Raw genomic sequence first — 17,677 nt, 5'->3', positions numbered from 1 at the left:
AACCTGCTGCGCCACACCCCGACTCCCTAAAATAATTTTTAAAAGTAAACTATTATTCTGTCACCTATATGTACACAATTACAATTTTTTAATATCAGAAATTCTGTTTTCAAATTACATTTTGTTATATAATCATTTAATTATTTTCTAAACATAATATTAATGTAATCTTTTTTCAGAGTTAATTAACTTTCAGGTTTATTTCTTGTGATGATGACCTGTAAAAAAAAAACAAAAACAGCAATGAAGACCCCATTGCTCAAATCATGCCTTTTCCTTCTTCACCTATTTTGTTCCAAAATACCTGTAGTAGGCTACTAGTTGTGTAGAATCTTCTTTAAAACTTTGCATCTCTAAAGAATATGTTGAGGGCTGAGGGCAGAGGAGATAGCATAATGGTTATGCAAACAGACTTTAAGGCCTGAAGGTCCCAGGTTCACCCCCCCCCCCCCCACGGTAAGCCAGAGCTGAGTAGTACTTGGGTTTAAAAAAGATGTAATAATAAAAAGCAAGTAGTATTGTGATGTTTATTCTTATCAGCTAAAAGAAAAGAATCTCAACCTCTTAGTTTTCCCTTAAGAAAGGGGATAAAGGTGACTAGCCTTGAGGCCCTGATTCACGATGGTGGAAAAATCCTTTGTTTGGGGTAAGAGTGTCTTTACCAATGACGGGAATCGCACTCATATGCCAGCAACTGACCTGTAGACCAGTACTACCCCCCCCCCTCCCGCCTCCAAGACATTTGGGGAAAAATGAAAAATGCCAAAGCACCTCCTCCAGTAGGTCTTAGCTTGGGCATTACGAACTTTATGCGACTAGTCGCTTATATGGTAGTTGTTTTGTAATTGTGATCATATAAGAGGTGCCATGAACTGCAAATGAATGAAAGAAGGAACATGCTTGACTAGTTGAAGTTGATGTGAAGCCGAGCCCATCGTGGTCAGCTCTGTCACTGAAGGAAGTGCTCAACTGACTGCTGTGTGGAGAGCCAAGTCCAGAGTCCAGCAGGGCAGGAGCAAGGAGAAGGGAAACATTGGCTCGCTCAGCAGAGACTGACTGTATTCCTGCGACCTGTAGAATCCACGTTTCTCCAGGAGGGAAAGAACGAAATAGGGATCTTTACGTTCAGATTTGAAAAGGCTCTAGTCTGGCTTTGGTCATCTCTTAGGATGAAAGTTAGTTCATTATTGAGGGTCGGGCGGTAGTGCAGCGGGTTAAGCGCATGTGGTGCAAAGCGCAAGGACCGGCCTAAGGATCCCGGTTCGAACCCCCGGCTCCCCACCTGCAGGGGAGTCGCTTCACAGGCAACGAAGCAGGTCTTCAGGTGTCTGGCTTTCTCTCCCCCTCTCTGACTTCCCCTCCTCTCTCTGTCCTATCCAGCAACGACAATATCAACAACAATAATAACCACAACAAGGCTACAACAAAAGGGGGGGGGGATGGTCTCCAGGAGCAGTAGATTCATGGTGCAGGTACTGAGCCCTGGCAATAACCCTGAAGGCAAAAAAAAAAAATCATTATTATATTTTTACCAGTTTACTGGGGCCGGGGGATAAAGGTCTATAGTACAGTTGTTGGACACAGCGGTATAATTTCTCATCCCACGATACACATTTGTGAAACACTGTCATCCCCATCGCAGGTCTTTCCCCTCAGGCCCCAGGGCCCTTTCCCCTCCCTCCACCTTCCTTGCTGTGCTTTGCTTTGGTGCAGTGCTCACACCCAGTCCAAGCTTCCCTCTGTTTCCCTTTATGGCCTTGTCTCTTAAATTCCACCTGTGAGGTCATCTGGTATTTGTCCTTCTCTTTTTGGCTGATGTCACTTAAAAAAAAAAAAGAATGTTCTGTAATTGCTCTCGGAATGATCATTGCCTTTTTGATGTTCTTGAAACTATATCTGCTTCATACATTTGCTTATGGTTGACTATTACTCCACCTCACGTAAGAATTTATACCCTTTATGCTTGTCAGTTTATTGGTTAGTCTTTTTTGTCACCTAAATTAATAACAGTTGTTGACTTTGGAGTATCTTTTAACCTCTTCTCAGTTATAGGATTTCATTTTTTATTTCTTTAGCCGGCTACTTGACTGGTAATATGATTGCCTGTTACTAATAAGGTTTTTCTTTGATAACAGATTTATACCTTAAACTGGAAGATGTGACCCACAGATTCCATAAACCCTGTATAATGGATGTAAAAATAGGGCGAAAAAGCTACGATCCTTTTGCCTCATCTGAGAAGATCAAGCAACAGGTCAGCAAGTACCCATTAATGGAAGAGATTGGCTTCTTGCTGCTTGGCATGAGGGTAAGAGTGATTACTTGAGTACTCCCCTTGAAATTTATATATGCCATTAAAATGTTAATATATATGAGAAGAATATTTTGGAATTTTGATGCAGATAAAGCTTGTTATCTCTTATTTACTGACCCACTGTCCGTATCCACATTTAGTAGCTGATAAAAGTGGATGGGTGCACCCTCATGATTCTCTCTCTGGCAGCTTTGCTTTCATAAAGCTTTCTGGGCTGGTGTGAAACAGTGTGGTAGCTAAACGTGATATCTATGATTTCCTTATGAGGATGTGATAAGATAAAACATCATTTCAGGAGGCCTGGTGGTGGTGCATGTGGTGGACAACACGCATTACCGAGTTGGGAATCGGGCTTGAACGTGGATCCTTGTACACGATGACATGTGCTCCCCCAAGTGCGTCACCAGCTGGCCCTGCAGGGGTCTCTTTCCTCCTCACTGTATCCCCCTACCCTCTCAATTTTTGTCTCCAAAAAAGAAAAAATGGCCACTGGGATTCATTGTGCAGGCACCAAGCCCCAGAGGCGACCCTGGTGGTAAACTAAAATACGAGTCATTTCAGAATGACTTAGGTTCTGCTTTTGCCCCTGATTCTTACGAGTCGGCAGTTGGAGCCAGACTTGCAGTTTTTCTGCTGATCTTAGGCAGTGTCGCTCATGGAGCTGCGCTCAGCTGATGTGCTGACTGTGGGCTCAGGTGGAAGAGTTAGTATTCCAGGCTGTGTCTCTGACCATGTGTTCTCTCTTCCTCCAGAAGGCCAGCTGGAGCTTCCTCACTCCAGAGGGGACTGCAAGGGAATTCAGTTCCTGTCACTTCAGTGAATTATAATAGGTCAAACTATTTCACAGAGGTGGTCCATATTGATAGAGGAGAAATAAAATTGACTTCTCATAATAGAAATAGAAAGTCAGTCTAAGTGGCTCTGTACAGGAGGACTGGAAAGACTGCCAAAGCTCCTCTTTGCAAACAGTAGGCCACAGTCAAGTAATGTGGAATAAAACCCTCTCTGCAAACAGTACGTCTTCTAGATGTAAAGCGGTAAAATCTGTACAAATGAGCACACACACATGCCGTGAGCCTAGTTCGCAGGCAAGCAGACATATTTATTCAAGCATAGCAGAAAATTGTAATTAGGGCTACAGAGATTTAGGTTATTAATTTAGAACACCCTATAGAGGAGAAAAAATCTGTTTTTTTTTTTTTAATAGAGAAAAGGAATGGAGAATGAAGTGTACTGGTCATGTAAAGAAAGCACAGAGTAAAACGGTCAAGTGCAGGGGGGTCACAAAATTAAAAAAAATCACTCTATAAGTCTTTTGAAGCAGGATATTCTCATCCTTGTTTATTTATTTTTGAAATGTTAGTGGTTTGACCCCATTCAAGGGTCTGACTCAGTTTATTGAGGACAGTAAAACAGGAAGCTTAGATGAGTCGTTAATGTGACGTTTACAGCTGCACAGTTTAAGCCTGATATTCTTATTGTAAATGGAAACAAAGAAATTGCTAATGCAGAGGTGTTTTTTTTTTTTTAAATTTCATTTTAGAAAAATATGAGTAAGGCCAGCAAGATAGCCTACTTACACCATGTACTTCCTTTGTCATGGGCACAGCACAGGTTCAAGCCTGATCCTGACTGCACTGAAAGAAACATTAATGCTGTTATGTTACTCCATGTCTGTCTGTCTGTCTGTCTGTCTGGGAAAGTCAGCCTGGAGCAGGGAAGCCTTGGGTTGGGGGAGGCGAGCTCAGAAGAGTGAGCAGGGGAAAAGGAAGGAGGGAAGGGAAGAAGGAAAGGAAGAAAAAGAGGACAAAAGGAAGAAAGGGAAAGAGAATAACACTGCAGTGAACGAGAACTAAATATTCAGTAGCAATCTGAATGAGCTTAGAGCAGGGCACCAAAGTACAAACCCCGGGCTGAGGGTGAGGGGGGATGTTCAGCTTCATAGGGCGGGATGGGGCACTGTCTTTTGCTGGTGGTGATGGTGTTTATGTACACTCCTATTAATTTGTAGTCCCTCTTATCCTATGTGTTAGTCAATGTTTCCTTTTTATAAATAAAAAAATTTAAAAAAAGACAAAAAAGAAAGGGAGAGAGAAAGAAAGGAATCTGAGTGAGCAGCTGTTTAAACTGTCCCTGTTCTCCTGTTCTGGCCACCTGAGCCCCCCGCTTTCTCTCCTCCTTGCTAACAGGTGTGCACACCGACCCTGCACGTGTTTACATTCCGTCTTGAATTTCCCATCGTGTTTAGGAACTTTCCAGGCTCCTGTGTGTTTTTCTTTTTTTTCTTTTGATAGATGTTGGGAAGGATGGGGAGAGACAGACAGACACACCCGCAGTACTGCCTCACTGCGTGGGAGGTCTCCTCCGTGCAGGTGGGAACGGGGTGCACTGTGATGGCGCTGCGGCCCAGCCCTCCTTTCCTGTCACATAGGCTCACATCACTCTTAATCTTTTTTCCTTTCTAGAATTTTTTTTTATGACCTTTATTTATTGGATAGAGACAGTCAGAAATCAAGAAGGAAGGGGGTGACAGAGGGAGAGAGACAGAGAGACACCTGCAGCCCTGCTTCACCACTTGCAAAACTTCCCCCCTGCGGGTGGGGACCAGGGGCTCGAACCTGGGTCCTTGTGCACTGTAACATGAGCGCTCAACCAGGTGCGCCACCCGCCCCCCCTTAAATTTTTACTGTTTTGTATGCTACCAGGGTTATTGCTGGGGCTTGGTGCCGCACCACAAACCCATACTCTTAATGGCCATTTTTTTCCTTTTGTTTTTCTTATATCATTATTGTTATTTTATGTGCTAGGACAGCAAAAAATTGAGAGTGGAGAGGGAGATAGGGAGAGAGGGACACCTGAAGGATCTGCTTTACCACTCGTGAAGCTTCCCTCTGGCCCTTGTGCATGGTAACGTGTGAGCCCGGTGTGCCACCACCATACCCCTATTATTGTTGTTGTTGTTACTGAGTGATTGATTTACAAGCATCAAAGCCTGACTTTCCTGCTGTGTTTTCTAATAGTGATCTATTTACTTACCTCCCAGTCAGGGTCAGAGTCGTCTGCACCGCTCACCCTCCACTAAGTATTTTCGGTTTTTCTTTTTTTTAATATCTATTCCCTTTTTGTTGCCCTTGTTGTTTTATTGTTGGAGTTATTATTGTTGTCTGTCTTCGTTGTTGGATAGAACAGAGAGAAATGGAGAGAGGAGGGGAAGACAGAGAGGGGGAGAGAAAGACAGACACCTGCAGACCTGCTTCACCGCCTGTGAAACGACTCCCCTGCAGATGGGGAGCCGGGGGCTCGAACTGGGATCCAGTCCTTGGCTTTGCGCCACGTGCGCTTAACGCGCTGCTACCGCCCGACTGCCCCCATTAAGTATTTTCAACCCATTGCGGTCTGGCTGCTTCTGGTTCATGTGGCCAGATTGTGTCCTGAGGTGTCTCCATGTCACTATCCGCGTGGCTTCCTTCATGTCCTGATTTGTTCCCAGGGCCACTCGCCCAGCTTACTTCTTTCTGTTTACTTGAATGTTCATATAACCCCAATTCACTCCTCTTTTCTTGCCTCTCTCTCTTTCTTCCTAAGTAATGCCCTTCGCCCTCTGTTTCTGTTTCTGTTTCACTTGTACTGATAACTCTCAACTGTATCTTCAGCATCTGCCTCAATTTTTCTTTGATGTCCTGACTGTGCATATAACAGCCTACTCAATGTTTTGCTTGAATGATTTAAGACATCTGTAACTTAAAACATCAAACATAGACCAACTTTTCACGAACTGATATAAAAAAAAAGTCTAGGAAAAAAGTAGTCTAGGAAAAGTGCCTATAAAAGCAGTGGAAGTCAAGACGGGAGGTAAGAAGGACTGGAAAAGATGGTGTTTTGAATTAGCAGTAAGGGTGGAAACAAGTAGCATAGGAAAGAGAAACAGCAACTGTGAAGCCGGAGTTTACATAGTGATGGGCATATGGGAGCGAGACTAAGTGTCAGACTTAGCTGCTTTTTGACTTTTTTTTTTTTTTTTTCCTGAGAGTTTCTTTTTTTTTTTTTTTTAAATTTTATTTATTTATGAGAAAGATAGGAGAGAGAGAGAAAGAACCAGACCACTCCAGTACATGTGCTGCCGGGGATCAAACTCAGGACCTCATGCTTGAGAGTCCAGTGCCTTGGCCACTGTGCCACCTCCCAAAGCACGAGTGTTTCTTTTTTATTATTATTATTTTTTTATTTTTTAAATTTTTTATTTAAGAAAGGATTAGTGAACAAGACTTTGTTTTTTTTTTAATAATCTTACTTATCAACTAAAATGTAATTTGTAAATATTCACCTGAATTTTATCTACACCATGTAATTCAAGAGTCTAATTTTAGGTTTCTGGTATATATTTGGCAACAACTTACTTTTTAAAAATGTGGTTTAGGGGAGTCGGGCTGTAGCGCAGCGGGTTAAGCGCAGGTGGCGCAAAGCACAAGGACCGGCGTAAGGATCCCGGTTCGAACCCCAGCTCCCCACCTGCAGGGGAGTCGCTTCACAGGCGGTGAAGCAGGTCTGCAGGTGTCTGTCTTTCTCTGCCCTCTCTGTCTTCCCCTCCTCTCTCCATTTCTCTCTGTCCTATCCAACAACGACAACAACAATAATAACTACAACAATAAAACAACAAGGGCAACAAAAGGGAATAAATAAATAAAATAAATATTTTAAAAAAATGTGGTTTAGTGGTCTGCTCCCAGCAGTCATTTTTTCCTTCTGCCTCCCTTCTTTTCTTCCTTCCTTCCAAGATTTTCTTTATTTATTAATGAGAAAGATAGGAGGAGAGTAAGAAACAGACATCACTCAGGTACATGTGCTGCTGGGAATTTAACTCAGAACCTCTCTATCCACTCCTGCATCTTCCCCCTTTTCTTTTTACTTGATAGGATAATGAGAACTTGAGGGGGAGAGAAAGAGAGACACCTGCGGACCTGCTACACCGCTTGTGAACTTTCCCCTTGCAAGTGGGGACCAGGGGCTTGAACCTGAGTTCTTACGCACTGTACTGTACTGTGTGCGCTCAACCAGGTGCGCCACCACCCAGCCCTAATTAACTGACTTTGAAACAGAAGATGAGCAAGAGTGTAAAGAAATCACTCATCAGGGCTGGCAGTGGTGCAGCAGGTTAAGCGCACATGGCGCAAAGTGCAAGGATTCCGGTTCGAGCTCCCGGCTCCCCACCTGCAGGGGGAGTCTCTTCACAGGCGGTGAAGCAGGTCTGCAGGTGTCTGTCTTTCTCTCCCCCTTTCTGTCTTCCCCTCTCCATTTCTCTCTGTCCTATCCACCAACAATGACATAAGTAACAACAATAATAATAACCACAACAAAGATAAAACAACAAGGATAACAAAAGGGAAAAAATAGCCTCCAGGAGCAGTGGCTTCCTAGTGCAGGCGCCCAGCCCCAACAGTAGCCCCGGAGGCAAAAAATGAAAAAAAAATAAATTACTCATCAAGGGATGGGGGTAGATAGCATAATGATTATGCAAGGAGACTCATACCTGAGGCTCTGTAGTCCTAGGTTCAATCCCCCATACAACCATAAGCCAGAGCTGAGCAGTGCTCTGGTCAAAAAGAAAAGAAAAAGGGAAAAAAAAAAAAAAGGACTCAGAGCACACCAATACATTGGTCTTGTTCACCCATCCCCATGCTTCCCCAGCGCAAGCCTTCCCGTAAGGAGCACAGGCCACTTCTTCGTCTTGTCTTTCTCTTCCCCCTCTTCACCTCCCCCTCCCCTTCCTTCCCCTCCCCTCCCTTCCCCTCTTCCCTTTTCCCTCTCCCCTCCCTCTCTCACCTATCCTCTCCCTTTCCTCCCCTCTTCTCTCCTCTTCCCTCTCCCCTCCCCTCTCCCTCTCCTCTTCCTCTCCCCTCCCTCTCTCCTCTCCTCCCCTCCCCCCTCCCCCTCCCCCCTCCCCCTCCCCCTCCCCCTCCCCCCTCCCCTCCCCTCTCCCCCCTCCCCCCTCCCCTCCCCTCCCCTCCCCTCCCCTCCCCTTCCCCCTCCCCCTCCCCTCCTCTCCCTAGGGTGCTGCTGCTCAGATTTGGCTTATGATGGTGTCGGACATTGAAGCTGGGAGGCTCAGGCAGGACAGTCTGTTCGCATCACCATTATGCTGTCTCTCCCACTGCATATACACTGCTTTAGTTTAATTTTTCCATTTTCCAATTTTGATTTCTTTCCTTTAAATATCCTTTGAAAATAATATATCATGCCAAAAATGTACCTATAGTGGCTAACAGTTCAGGAAAATATTCTTTTTTTTTTTTGTATCCCACCTCCAGGAAAATATTCTTAAATCTTTTATTTCTTAGTCATGAAATTTGAAGCTCGTGGTTTTTTTTTTTTTTTTTTTTTTTTTTTTTTGATAGGAGAGAAGTTGAGAGGGCAGGGGAAGATAGGGAGAGGGAAAGAGGACACTTGCAGACCTGCTTCACCAGAAGCACAGTGCTACTCAGCTCTGGCTGATGGTGAGGCAGGGGATTGAACGTGGTTCTATGGAGCCTCAGGCTTGAGAGTCTCTTTGTATAACTATTAGGCTCTCTATACTCTCCACCTGTGAAGTGTCAAATCATAATCGGATTTCTATGTCCATTTAAAATATATGGTGAGCAGTCCAGGAGGTGGCACACTGGTTAGTGTATCGCACTTACAAGCACGAGGTCCTGGTGAATTCAGCCTCTTAGCATTGCTTGTATCAAAGTGATGCCTTGGTCTTCTCCCCCCTCTCCTTTATCATTAATAAATAAGTCTCCAGGCCGGGTGGTGGCACATGTTGCAATGCTCAAGTCCCTGGGTTTGAGCCCCCATCACCACCTTCAGAGGGAAAGCTTTGCAAGTGGTGCAGCAGCCCTGCAGGTGTCTCTCTGTCTCCCCCTTTCTCTAGACTTCTGGCTGTCTCTATCCAATAAATAAAGATAATAAAATTAAAAAAACAAATCTCAAAGAAATACACAACATGTTTTTGCTTCCCTAGTTGCTGAACTTAAATCCTCCCTCCCTCTCTCCCTTCCTTCTTCCCTCTCCTGTCCTTCCTTCCTTCCTTCCTTCCTTCCTTCCTTCCTCCCTCCCTCCCTCCCTCCCTCCCTTCCTTCCTTCCTTCTTTCCTCCCTTCCTTCCTTCCTTCCTTCCTTCCTTCCTTCCTTCCTTCCTTCCTTCCTTCCTTCCTTCCAGGAGGGGTCAGTGCTTAACAATGCAGTCATTGACACGTGTACCACCATTCCATTATGCACCAGGCCTGCAAAGCTTTCTTCCTCCCACTACCTCCCAGAGTCCTTTGCTTTGGTGCGATTCACTGTGTCTATGCTTTGTGCTCTCTCCCCCTCCCTCTCCCTATTTAAGTCTGGTTAATAAGTGAGATCGTTTGATACTCGTCCTTCTTACATTTACTAATTTCTGCTCAGCCATCATTTTAAGCTTTCATTATTCGCGTTAGTTTTCAACTAATTCCCCAGTATGCAGCTGGGAGTGACTTTCATCCCTTTCTGTTCAAACTTGTGTACATGTGGTCTTTCTTCTTCTATTTGCATTTGCTGGAAACTCAGAACAGTACTAGAAACGATGTTAGAGACATGGTAGAGTGCTGTTTGTGGAAAGTTCTTGTATATTGCAGCAGATGTTCTCTGTTCACACTTGAAGATAGAGGCTCTTAGTGGACTGAGACAGAAAAATCTTCCTGTCTCGGGAATGGTCATTTATACTTTTAAAACTTGCCTAATCACTACTGAGTGTGAACTTCTCACATGTCTATTCATTTGTTGTTTTTTTTTTTTTTTAAAATAACCAGAGCACTGATCTGCTCTGGTGTATGATGGGGCGCGGGGATTGAATCTGGGATTTTGGAGCCTCAGACATGAGAGTCACTTTGTATAACCATTAGGCTATCAGTCCTTGCTTCAGTATTCATTTGTATGGCAATATACCCATTTTAAATGTCTTAGAGGGCTGGAGCTCAGGGGTAGACTGCCCTGACTTTGATCTCTAGACCACAAACAAGGAAACTCCTTTGAAGTGAGTTCTAGGAATAGACGGCCTCGTGGTTCACCATCCCTGTGTAGCTGGAGAAATTGCACATGGTTCAGGAGGAGCGTCAGTGTTTAATACTGAGCACTTTCCCCGTAGGTCTACCGTGTTCATTCTGATGACTACGAGACGAAAAACCAGCACTACGGAAGAAGCTTAACAAGAGAAACACTGAAGGACGGTAAGGATTGAGAAGCCTACTCCATGGTTTTGTGCTTACATAGCCACCAAAATCTAAAGTGATTTCAGTTTTAGTTTTCTTTTGCATACTATTCCACACACACGCACACACACACAATTTTTTTTTTTGCCAGCAGGGTTATTGCTGGGGCTCGGAATTCACTGCTTCTGGAGGCTATTTTTCCCATTTTGTTGCCATTGTTGTGCTTGTTGCAGTTGTTGTTGTTGTCATAACTGTCATTGTTGGATAGGACAGAGAGAAATGGAGAGAGGAGGGGGGGAAGACGGGGAGAGAAAGACAGACACCTGCAGACCTGCTTCACCGCCTGTGAAGCGACTCCCCTGCAGGTGGGGAGCCGGGGGCTGAACCGGGATCCTTAAGCGCTTAACCCGCTGTGCTACCGCCCGACTACCTGAAATTTAGCTTTGTAGGTGACATTCAGAGAGAGTTCTAGCTCAGAGCACCAAAGCTTCCTCCAGTTGTATAGGGGTGCGCTTGAACCTCGACTATGCACACGTTTTTTTTTTTTTTTTTTTACTAGAGCGCTGCTCGGCTCTGGCTCTGGCTCTGGCTCTGGCATATGGTAGTGTAGGGGATTGAACCTGGGACTTTGGAGCCTTAGGTGTGCGCATGATTTTTTTTTTCCACCTCCCTGTGCTCATGATTTTAATGAACATTTATGCACCATTCCTGTCATCCAACTACTGAATCAAGAGGGTATCTTAAAATTATATTAGATCGATGATAGCATATTAAATTGCTTGTGATGATGGCAGGGCATAATGGCTATGGAAAAGGCTTTCTTGCCTAAGGCTCTTGAGGTCCCAGGTTTAATCCTAGGCATCAGCGTAAGGCAGAACTGAGCAGTACTCTGGTTTAAAAAAAAAAAAAGGAGGAGGGGGTTGGGTGATAGCGTAGAGGGCGAAGCGCACGCACGTGGTGCGAAAGGACAGGAGTAAGGATCCCAGTTTGAGCCCCCGGCTCCCCGCCTGCAGGGGGGGTCCATTCACAAGTGGTGAAGCAGGTCTGCAGTTGTCTGTCTTTCTCTCCTCCTCTGTGTCTTCCCCTCTTCTCTCCATTTCTCTCTGTCCTATCCAATAACAACAACATCAATAATAATCACAGCAACAATAAAAAAAAAAAAAAAACCAGGGCAACAAAAGGGAAAGGAAAATGGCCTCCAGGAGCAGTGGACTTGTGGTGCAGGCACTGAGCCCCAGCAATAACCCTGGAAGAAAAAAAAAAGAGGAAAGAAATCCTTAAAAATTGCTTTTATGTACACTTTATTTAAAATGTATGTTGTGAGAGTCGGGGAGTCGGGCAAGTAGCCCAGTGGGTTAAGCGCACCTGGTGCAAAGCACAAGGATGGGTGTAAGGATCCCGGCTCAGCCCCCAGCTCCCCACCTGCAGGGGAGTCGCTTCATAGGCGGTAAAGCAGGTCTGCAGGTGTCTGTCTTTCTGTCTTCCCCTTCTCTCTCCATTTCTCTCTGTCCTAACAACAACAATAATAACTATAACAATAAAAAAAACTAGGGAAAAAAAAAAGGGGGAAAATAAAAGTAAATAAAAATGTATTTTGCAACATTTTAATATCCCTTTTAAAAAATATATGCCTCAGAACATAGCTGATATGTTTTTCCATCTTCTTTTTAAAAAGATTTTATTTATTTATTTATTTATTTATTTATTTATTAATGAGAAAGAAGGAGAAAGAAAAAGAACCAGACATCACTCTGGTACATGTACTGCTGGGGATTGAACTCAGACCTCATGCTTGAGGATCCAATGTCTTAGCCACTGCTCCATCTCCTGGACCACAATATTTAATATCTTTTCATTGAAATTCCTATGTATAGTTGAGTAGCATACTGTAAGATTCATGAACTACATAATGGTGTGATATCCTAGATTTCCAGAATTGCTATTCTGTTAGAAGTTTATTCTTGGCTCTACCTAAGGTGGAAAGGATACTATAAAAAGTTTAAATTTATTTTTTTAAAAAAATTAGATATAGAAAACAAGCATCTTGGACTTGGGAGTCAGCATAATGGTTGTGCAAAGTCTCTCTTGCCTGGGGCTCTGAGATCTGAGGCTCAATTCCCAGCACCACCATGAGCCAGAGCTGAGTGTTACTCTGGTTATCAAACAAAACATTCCCCCACTCTGATCTAGATGTTTATCTTGGTGTGCTTAACCAGTCTGATCTAGACGACACTTCTCTTGGTGTGCTTAACCAGTCTGATCTAGACACTTCTCTTCGTATGCTAAACCGATATAGATGTTCCTGTCCTGAGGTGGAGAGGCAGTAATTTAAAGGAGATTAAATTACATATGCCTACAAATGCTTGAATATCAAAAGTAACCACAAATAATTTTTAAAGTAGAATCTGATAGGTTGAAACATTTAAATGCCTCACTTTTAATAACATTCTTAACTAAGTTAATGCTGACTGAACAATGAGCTCTTGTGAAAAGTCTGAGTTAATCAGAATTACTGAGAAAAAAAAAAGTACAATTAGGATTTGAAATCGGGCTGTTCACACCACTTAGAATGGTTATAATGTGACTTTAGACTTTAGGTTAGCTCTTGAATCTGCTTTTTAAAAACAACCTGAAGTATCTCACAATAACAAACCTTGGGGGCCAGGCAGTGGCGCCCTGGTGAAGCGCACACACTACAGTGCACACAGACCTGAATTCAAGCCCCTGGTCCCCAGCTGCAGGGGGGAAAGCTTCACGAGTGGTGAAGCAGGACTGCAGGTGTCTCTCTGTCTCTCTCCCTTGCCTCTCAATTCCTCTGTCTCTATCCAGTAATAAATAAATAAAAATATTAGAGAAAACCTTGGAATCACATTCCTTAAGAGAATGTCCGTTTCTCTCTGTGTGCATATGCAGACAGCTGTTACAGACAGCTGAGCTACCAGACTGCCTATAGCAAGTTGACGTTCTGTCTAAACATAATAGTTAATATTTAAGTATCACTGTAGTGTTCTTAAGTAAGAGTCTTCAGAAATGAACTTGAAGTCCTAGTTTCTTTCTTTTTTAGTTGTTCGTATGTTTGTTTGTTTATTGCCTCCAGAGTTACTGCTGGTGCTTGGTCGGTGCCTGCACTACGAATCCACGGCTTCTGGCACCCTTCCCCCCCCCCCCATAGTATTGGATAGGACCGAGAGAAATTGAGTCGAGCGTAAGATAGAGAGGTGGGGAGAAAGGAAGACACCTGCAGACCTGCTTCTTGCAGGCGGGGAGCCAGGGGCTCAAGCTGGGATCCTTGGCGCGGGTCCTTGCGCTTCTCACCATGTGCACTTAACTGGGAACAGCTCCCGAAGTTCCAGTTTCTATGTCTGGCTTGTCCAGGTCACTGCAATGAGTGATGCCAATACAGCTGGAGAAGTTTATCTACGATGAGTTTACGTCCAAAAATGATAATTATTTGATGATTTCATTAGAGCCCCAATATTTTCTCTTTTGCAGGAGTCGCCAAGTTTTTTCATGATGGGTTCTGCTTACGGAAGGATGCCATTGCTGCCAGTATTCAGAAAGTCAAGAGCATCCTGCAGTGGTTTGAAAGCCAGCAGCAGCTGAATTTTTATGCAAGTTCATTACTGTTTGTTTATGAAGGTTCATCTCAACCAACTACTACAAAATCAAACGACAGAACTTTAGCAGAGAAGTTTCTGGGCAAAGGACAACTGTCAGACACGGATGTACTGGAATATAATAACAACTTTCATATGTTAAGCTCTCCGGCCAATGGAAAAATAGAGACTCCGGTAGGCAAAAGCTTGTCCAAGATGTATGCCCGTCACAGAAAAATGTATTCAAAAAAACATCACAGCCAGACGTCCTTGAAGGTTGAGAATACAGAGCAGGACAATGGGTGGGAAAGCATGTCACAGGAACATCTAAACGGAAATGTCATTTCCCAGTTGGAAAAAGTTCTCTGTCATCTTCCAGCTGGTTGCCGAGAGATTGCAGAAGTCGAAGTGAGGATGATCGATTTCGCTCATGTGTTCCCGAGCGGCACGACGGACGAGGGATACGTTTATGGGCTGAAGCATCTGATTGCCGTACTGCAGAGTATTTTAGACAGCTGACTCCTTGACTGCAGTATCTGGAACTGCCGGGTAGGGCGATCATAGAGTTGAGCGACAGTTAAAACTTCTGAACTTGTAATGCTATGTAAAAAGTTTGTATTGTCCCTATTTTATTTGTCTTTATACTTTTTGGTAGAAGGGTTCACTTTTTTATAACCTTACTCAGGAAAACTAATTATTTGTTCATTAGAAAACTATGAAGAATCCAGAAACCTAGGAAGGCCAAGCAGGGAATGTGGTGGTACATTGTTTAACCATCTATTTGGCTCAAGTAAAATGCAAACAGTTACTCAGCCATGAAGAATTTAGTTAGCTCTCTAGAGCGGTTACATTATCACGAAACTTCTGTCCACTCAGTTTTGACAATGAGCCCTAACTAAACTCATTACATTATTAAATATCCTCTCAGAAACTTTGAAAGCACAGATTGATGTCCTTACTTATCACTATGTTTGGAAGTGATTAAAACTGGAGAAGTTCTGCTTCAGAAGTAAGTACTGCTTAGGCTCTACAGCAAACGTTTAGCCCAGCATATTAAAAAGGTGCTTCTTAGTGGGAAATGATCTGGAATTACTGCATTCGAAAAAGAAGATTTCCCTTTATTTTTCTCCTGTGTTTGCATAGTTCAAAACATCAAACTTCATGATAAAGAGAATTGAAATAGGTAACAACAACAGCAGCAACAGAAATCTTAAAATTATGGGCACTAATCATTCTTGCCTGGGGTTAGGAGAAAAGCTAGCTTTAAGTGTCCCATTATTTTTCTTTATTTTTTTTTTTAATTCAAGAGATTTATAGAGAAAAGTCTTACCGATACATACATCTCTTCTTACTGAAACTTCAGAAAGATAATTGAAGTTTTGTCTCATCTCCTTTAAAACAATGTTTGAGATTTCCTTTAAAATTATATTTATATATACTCATTTACATAAACAGTATAACTAAGTTGCTAAAAAATGCTTCTCATAATGCTAGCAAGAGATGGACAACATCTATCTTTGTATTATCAGAAGTACTCTGTAGATTAGAACATTGTAAATAGATTTTGATGCTTATCTAAAGCTATACTTTTACTTCCAAACAGCCTTATATTCAAGAGAGAAATTATAGTTTAAGTTCATGGAGGGGGGGGCGGTCTTATTTTTGGAAAAACTAGTTTCCTAAGTGTTCAACATCTTCCACCTTTTTTGAAAATTATTATTGAGTAATGTGGAGTATGTTCGTTCTTACTGTGTTCTCTTTGACTCATTAGAATACTAATGAATACTAAACAGTTTTTCTGTGTTTCTGGGGAATGTTTTAGTAGAGTTAAGTCCTCACAGCATGCCCCAATAAATCAAACTTTCGAATCCAGGGAAAGTGTTTATCTTGCCTTTCTAACTCTAGAGAATTTAGCAAACAGCTTAACACACAGAGAGATGCTAAAAGCTGTCTACATTCTGTGCTTACTAAATCTATCAAACCTGAACAGCTAAAATTAAAATGCCTCTTGCTATGGCAACAGTTTATTTATTTATTTATTTTTAGTGAGTTAGTGTATATATTTTCCATTGAAAAATTAGACTCTACTAAGTTGGTAGCAGCTGCAAATTTTTTTATTTTGGGATGGATTTAAAGTGAGAATTAGTGGTTATCTTTTAGTTAATGGTTGTCTTTTACTCTTTGCCTGAATTACAGATGTATGTTGTTGTTGTTATTTGTATAGCGGTTCTTTAATAAAAGTCGAGCTTAGGTAATGAAACACTATTTTGGATCTTAAGATGAGGTGTTTTTTTTTTTTTGGGGTGTGTGTGGACATTATATTTAATGAAAGTATTATCTGATTTTTTTTTTTTTTGCACACTTTAGCTCAATAGAGTAATCCGTTCCAGATTTTGTTTACCCATATTTGGAAACATAGTTTTGTAAACTCAGAGTCTTAAAACTTTTTGATGTACTAGATCATACTTTGTTTCAATAAAACAAGTTCTTTTGTTGTTGTTTTTCAGGGAAGGGATTAACATTTAATTTTGTTTACATTTTTTTTTATCACTGTTATCTAGTCAACCCGTTTCATGTTGCATGTGACTATTGTACTATTTAGTCCAGCATCCCTTATATTATGCTGATAATTACCACTTTGGAAGTGAGTGATCACTCCCCATCAAGCATACTTAAACATGTAAATGTTTACATAATAAGTATGATCCAAGTCTGGGCTAAAGGAATTAGCATAGTGCTCCCCTTCTTCCCAGGAAAACATAAGTTTCAATTTAATGTATTTCTTAGGAATGCACAAATAAAAAAGGAAATTGTGGATAGTGAATAGTACACTTTTCAATAAAAAAATTTTGTTAATAGTTTTATAATGGAGTGTTTACATGAATTGATATTTTAATACAGATGGACGTTGCATAGATTCAAATAAATTAAACATTGATGACGAATGCTAAATATTTTATCTAAATAGTTTTTCAAGAAACAGTTGTGAAAATATCCATAGTAAAATGATTCTAACATGAAGCTTGTATGCACTGTTTTATGTGTTTGGACAGACTGTACTTATCGTTACACTACAATTTGTTATTGTGGGACTTCAGGTTATGCTGAACAAAAGAGAACTTTCCCCCCCTGAATTTTGACTTGAGTATATTCTCTGTTTTATGATCTCCAAAATGATCTCTATTTCTCCTCTACAACACCTGTCAGATTTTTTTTTAAAAAAAACAAACATTTTTTTAACCAGAGCACTGCTCAGCTCTGGCTGATGGTGGTGCTGGGGACTGAACCTGGGACTTTGGAGCCTCAGGCATGAGAGTCTCTTTGCAAAACTGTTGTGCTTCCTACCACCTACCCCACTTATCAGATTTCTACCATAACTTTAAGACCGGGAATTAATTTCAGAGATATATTAAGTTGCAATTTTATTGTTTCACACACCTTGGAAACAGTTGTTTCTAGGACTTAGAATATTGTGAAAGGAGTGAGATAAAAGAAAATGGTAGCGTGTTGAAATAATTTTACTTATGGAATTAGAGGGTCTGTCCACTATTTTAAGTCTTG

At 42.0% G+C, this 17,677-nt stretch overlaps 1 protein-coding gene across 3 annotated transcripts in view; it reads left to right on the top strand.

The window, feature by feature from the left end:
* The window catches only part of IPMK (inositol polyphosphate multikinase), a 50,441-nt gene extending 33,514 nt beyond the window's left edge, over nt 1-16,927 (top strand). For 2 of the 3 annotated variants that reach the window (XM_016194512.2, XM_060190788.1), the window contains 3 exons: nt 2,136-2,308; nt 10,457-10,538; nt 14,013-16,927. In XM_016194512.2, coding sequence (XP_016049998.2) covers nt 2,136-2,308; nt 10,457-10,538; nt 14,013-14,635 — 878 coding nt within the window. In that variant the 3' untranslated portion in view covers nt 14,636-16,927. The remainder of the gene's footprint in view (nt 1-2,135; nt 2,309-10,456; nt 10,539-14,012) is intronic. The other variant, XM_060190758.1, reaches the window with a different exon arrangement.
* Nucleotides 16,928-17,677: the final 750 nt, after the last annotated feature.

This window comes from Erinaceus europaeus, chromosome 1 (genome assembly GCF_950295315.1).
Source record: "Erinaceus europaeus chromosome 1, mEriEur2.1, whole genome shotgun sequence".
In the NCBI taxonomy this organism is placed as follows: Eukaryota; Metazoa; Chordata; class Mammalia; order Eulipotyphla; family Erinaceidae; genus Erinaceus; species Erinaceus europaeus.
The sequence above is the reverse complement of the archived record's forward strand: the minus strand, read 5'-3'. Positions and strand labels throughout refer to the sequence as shown.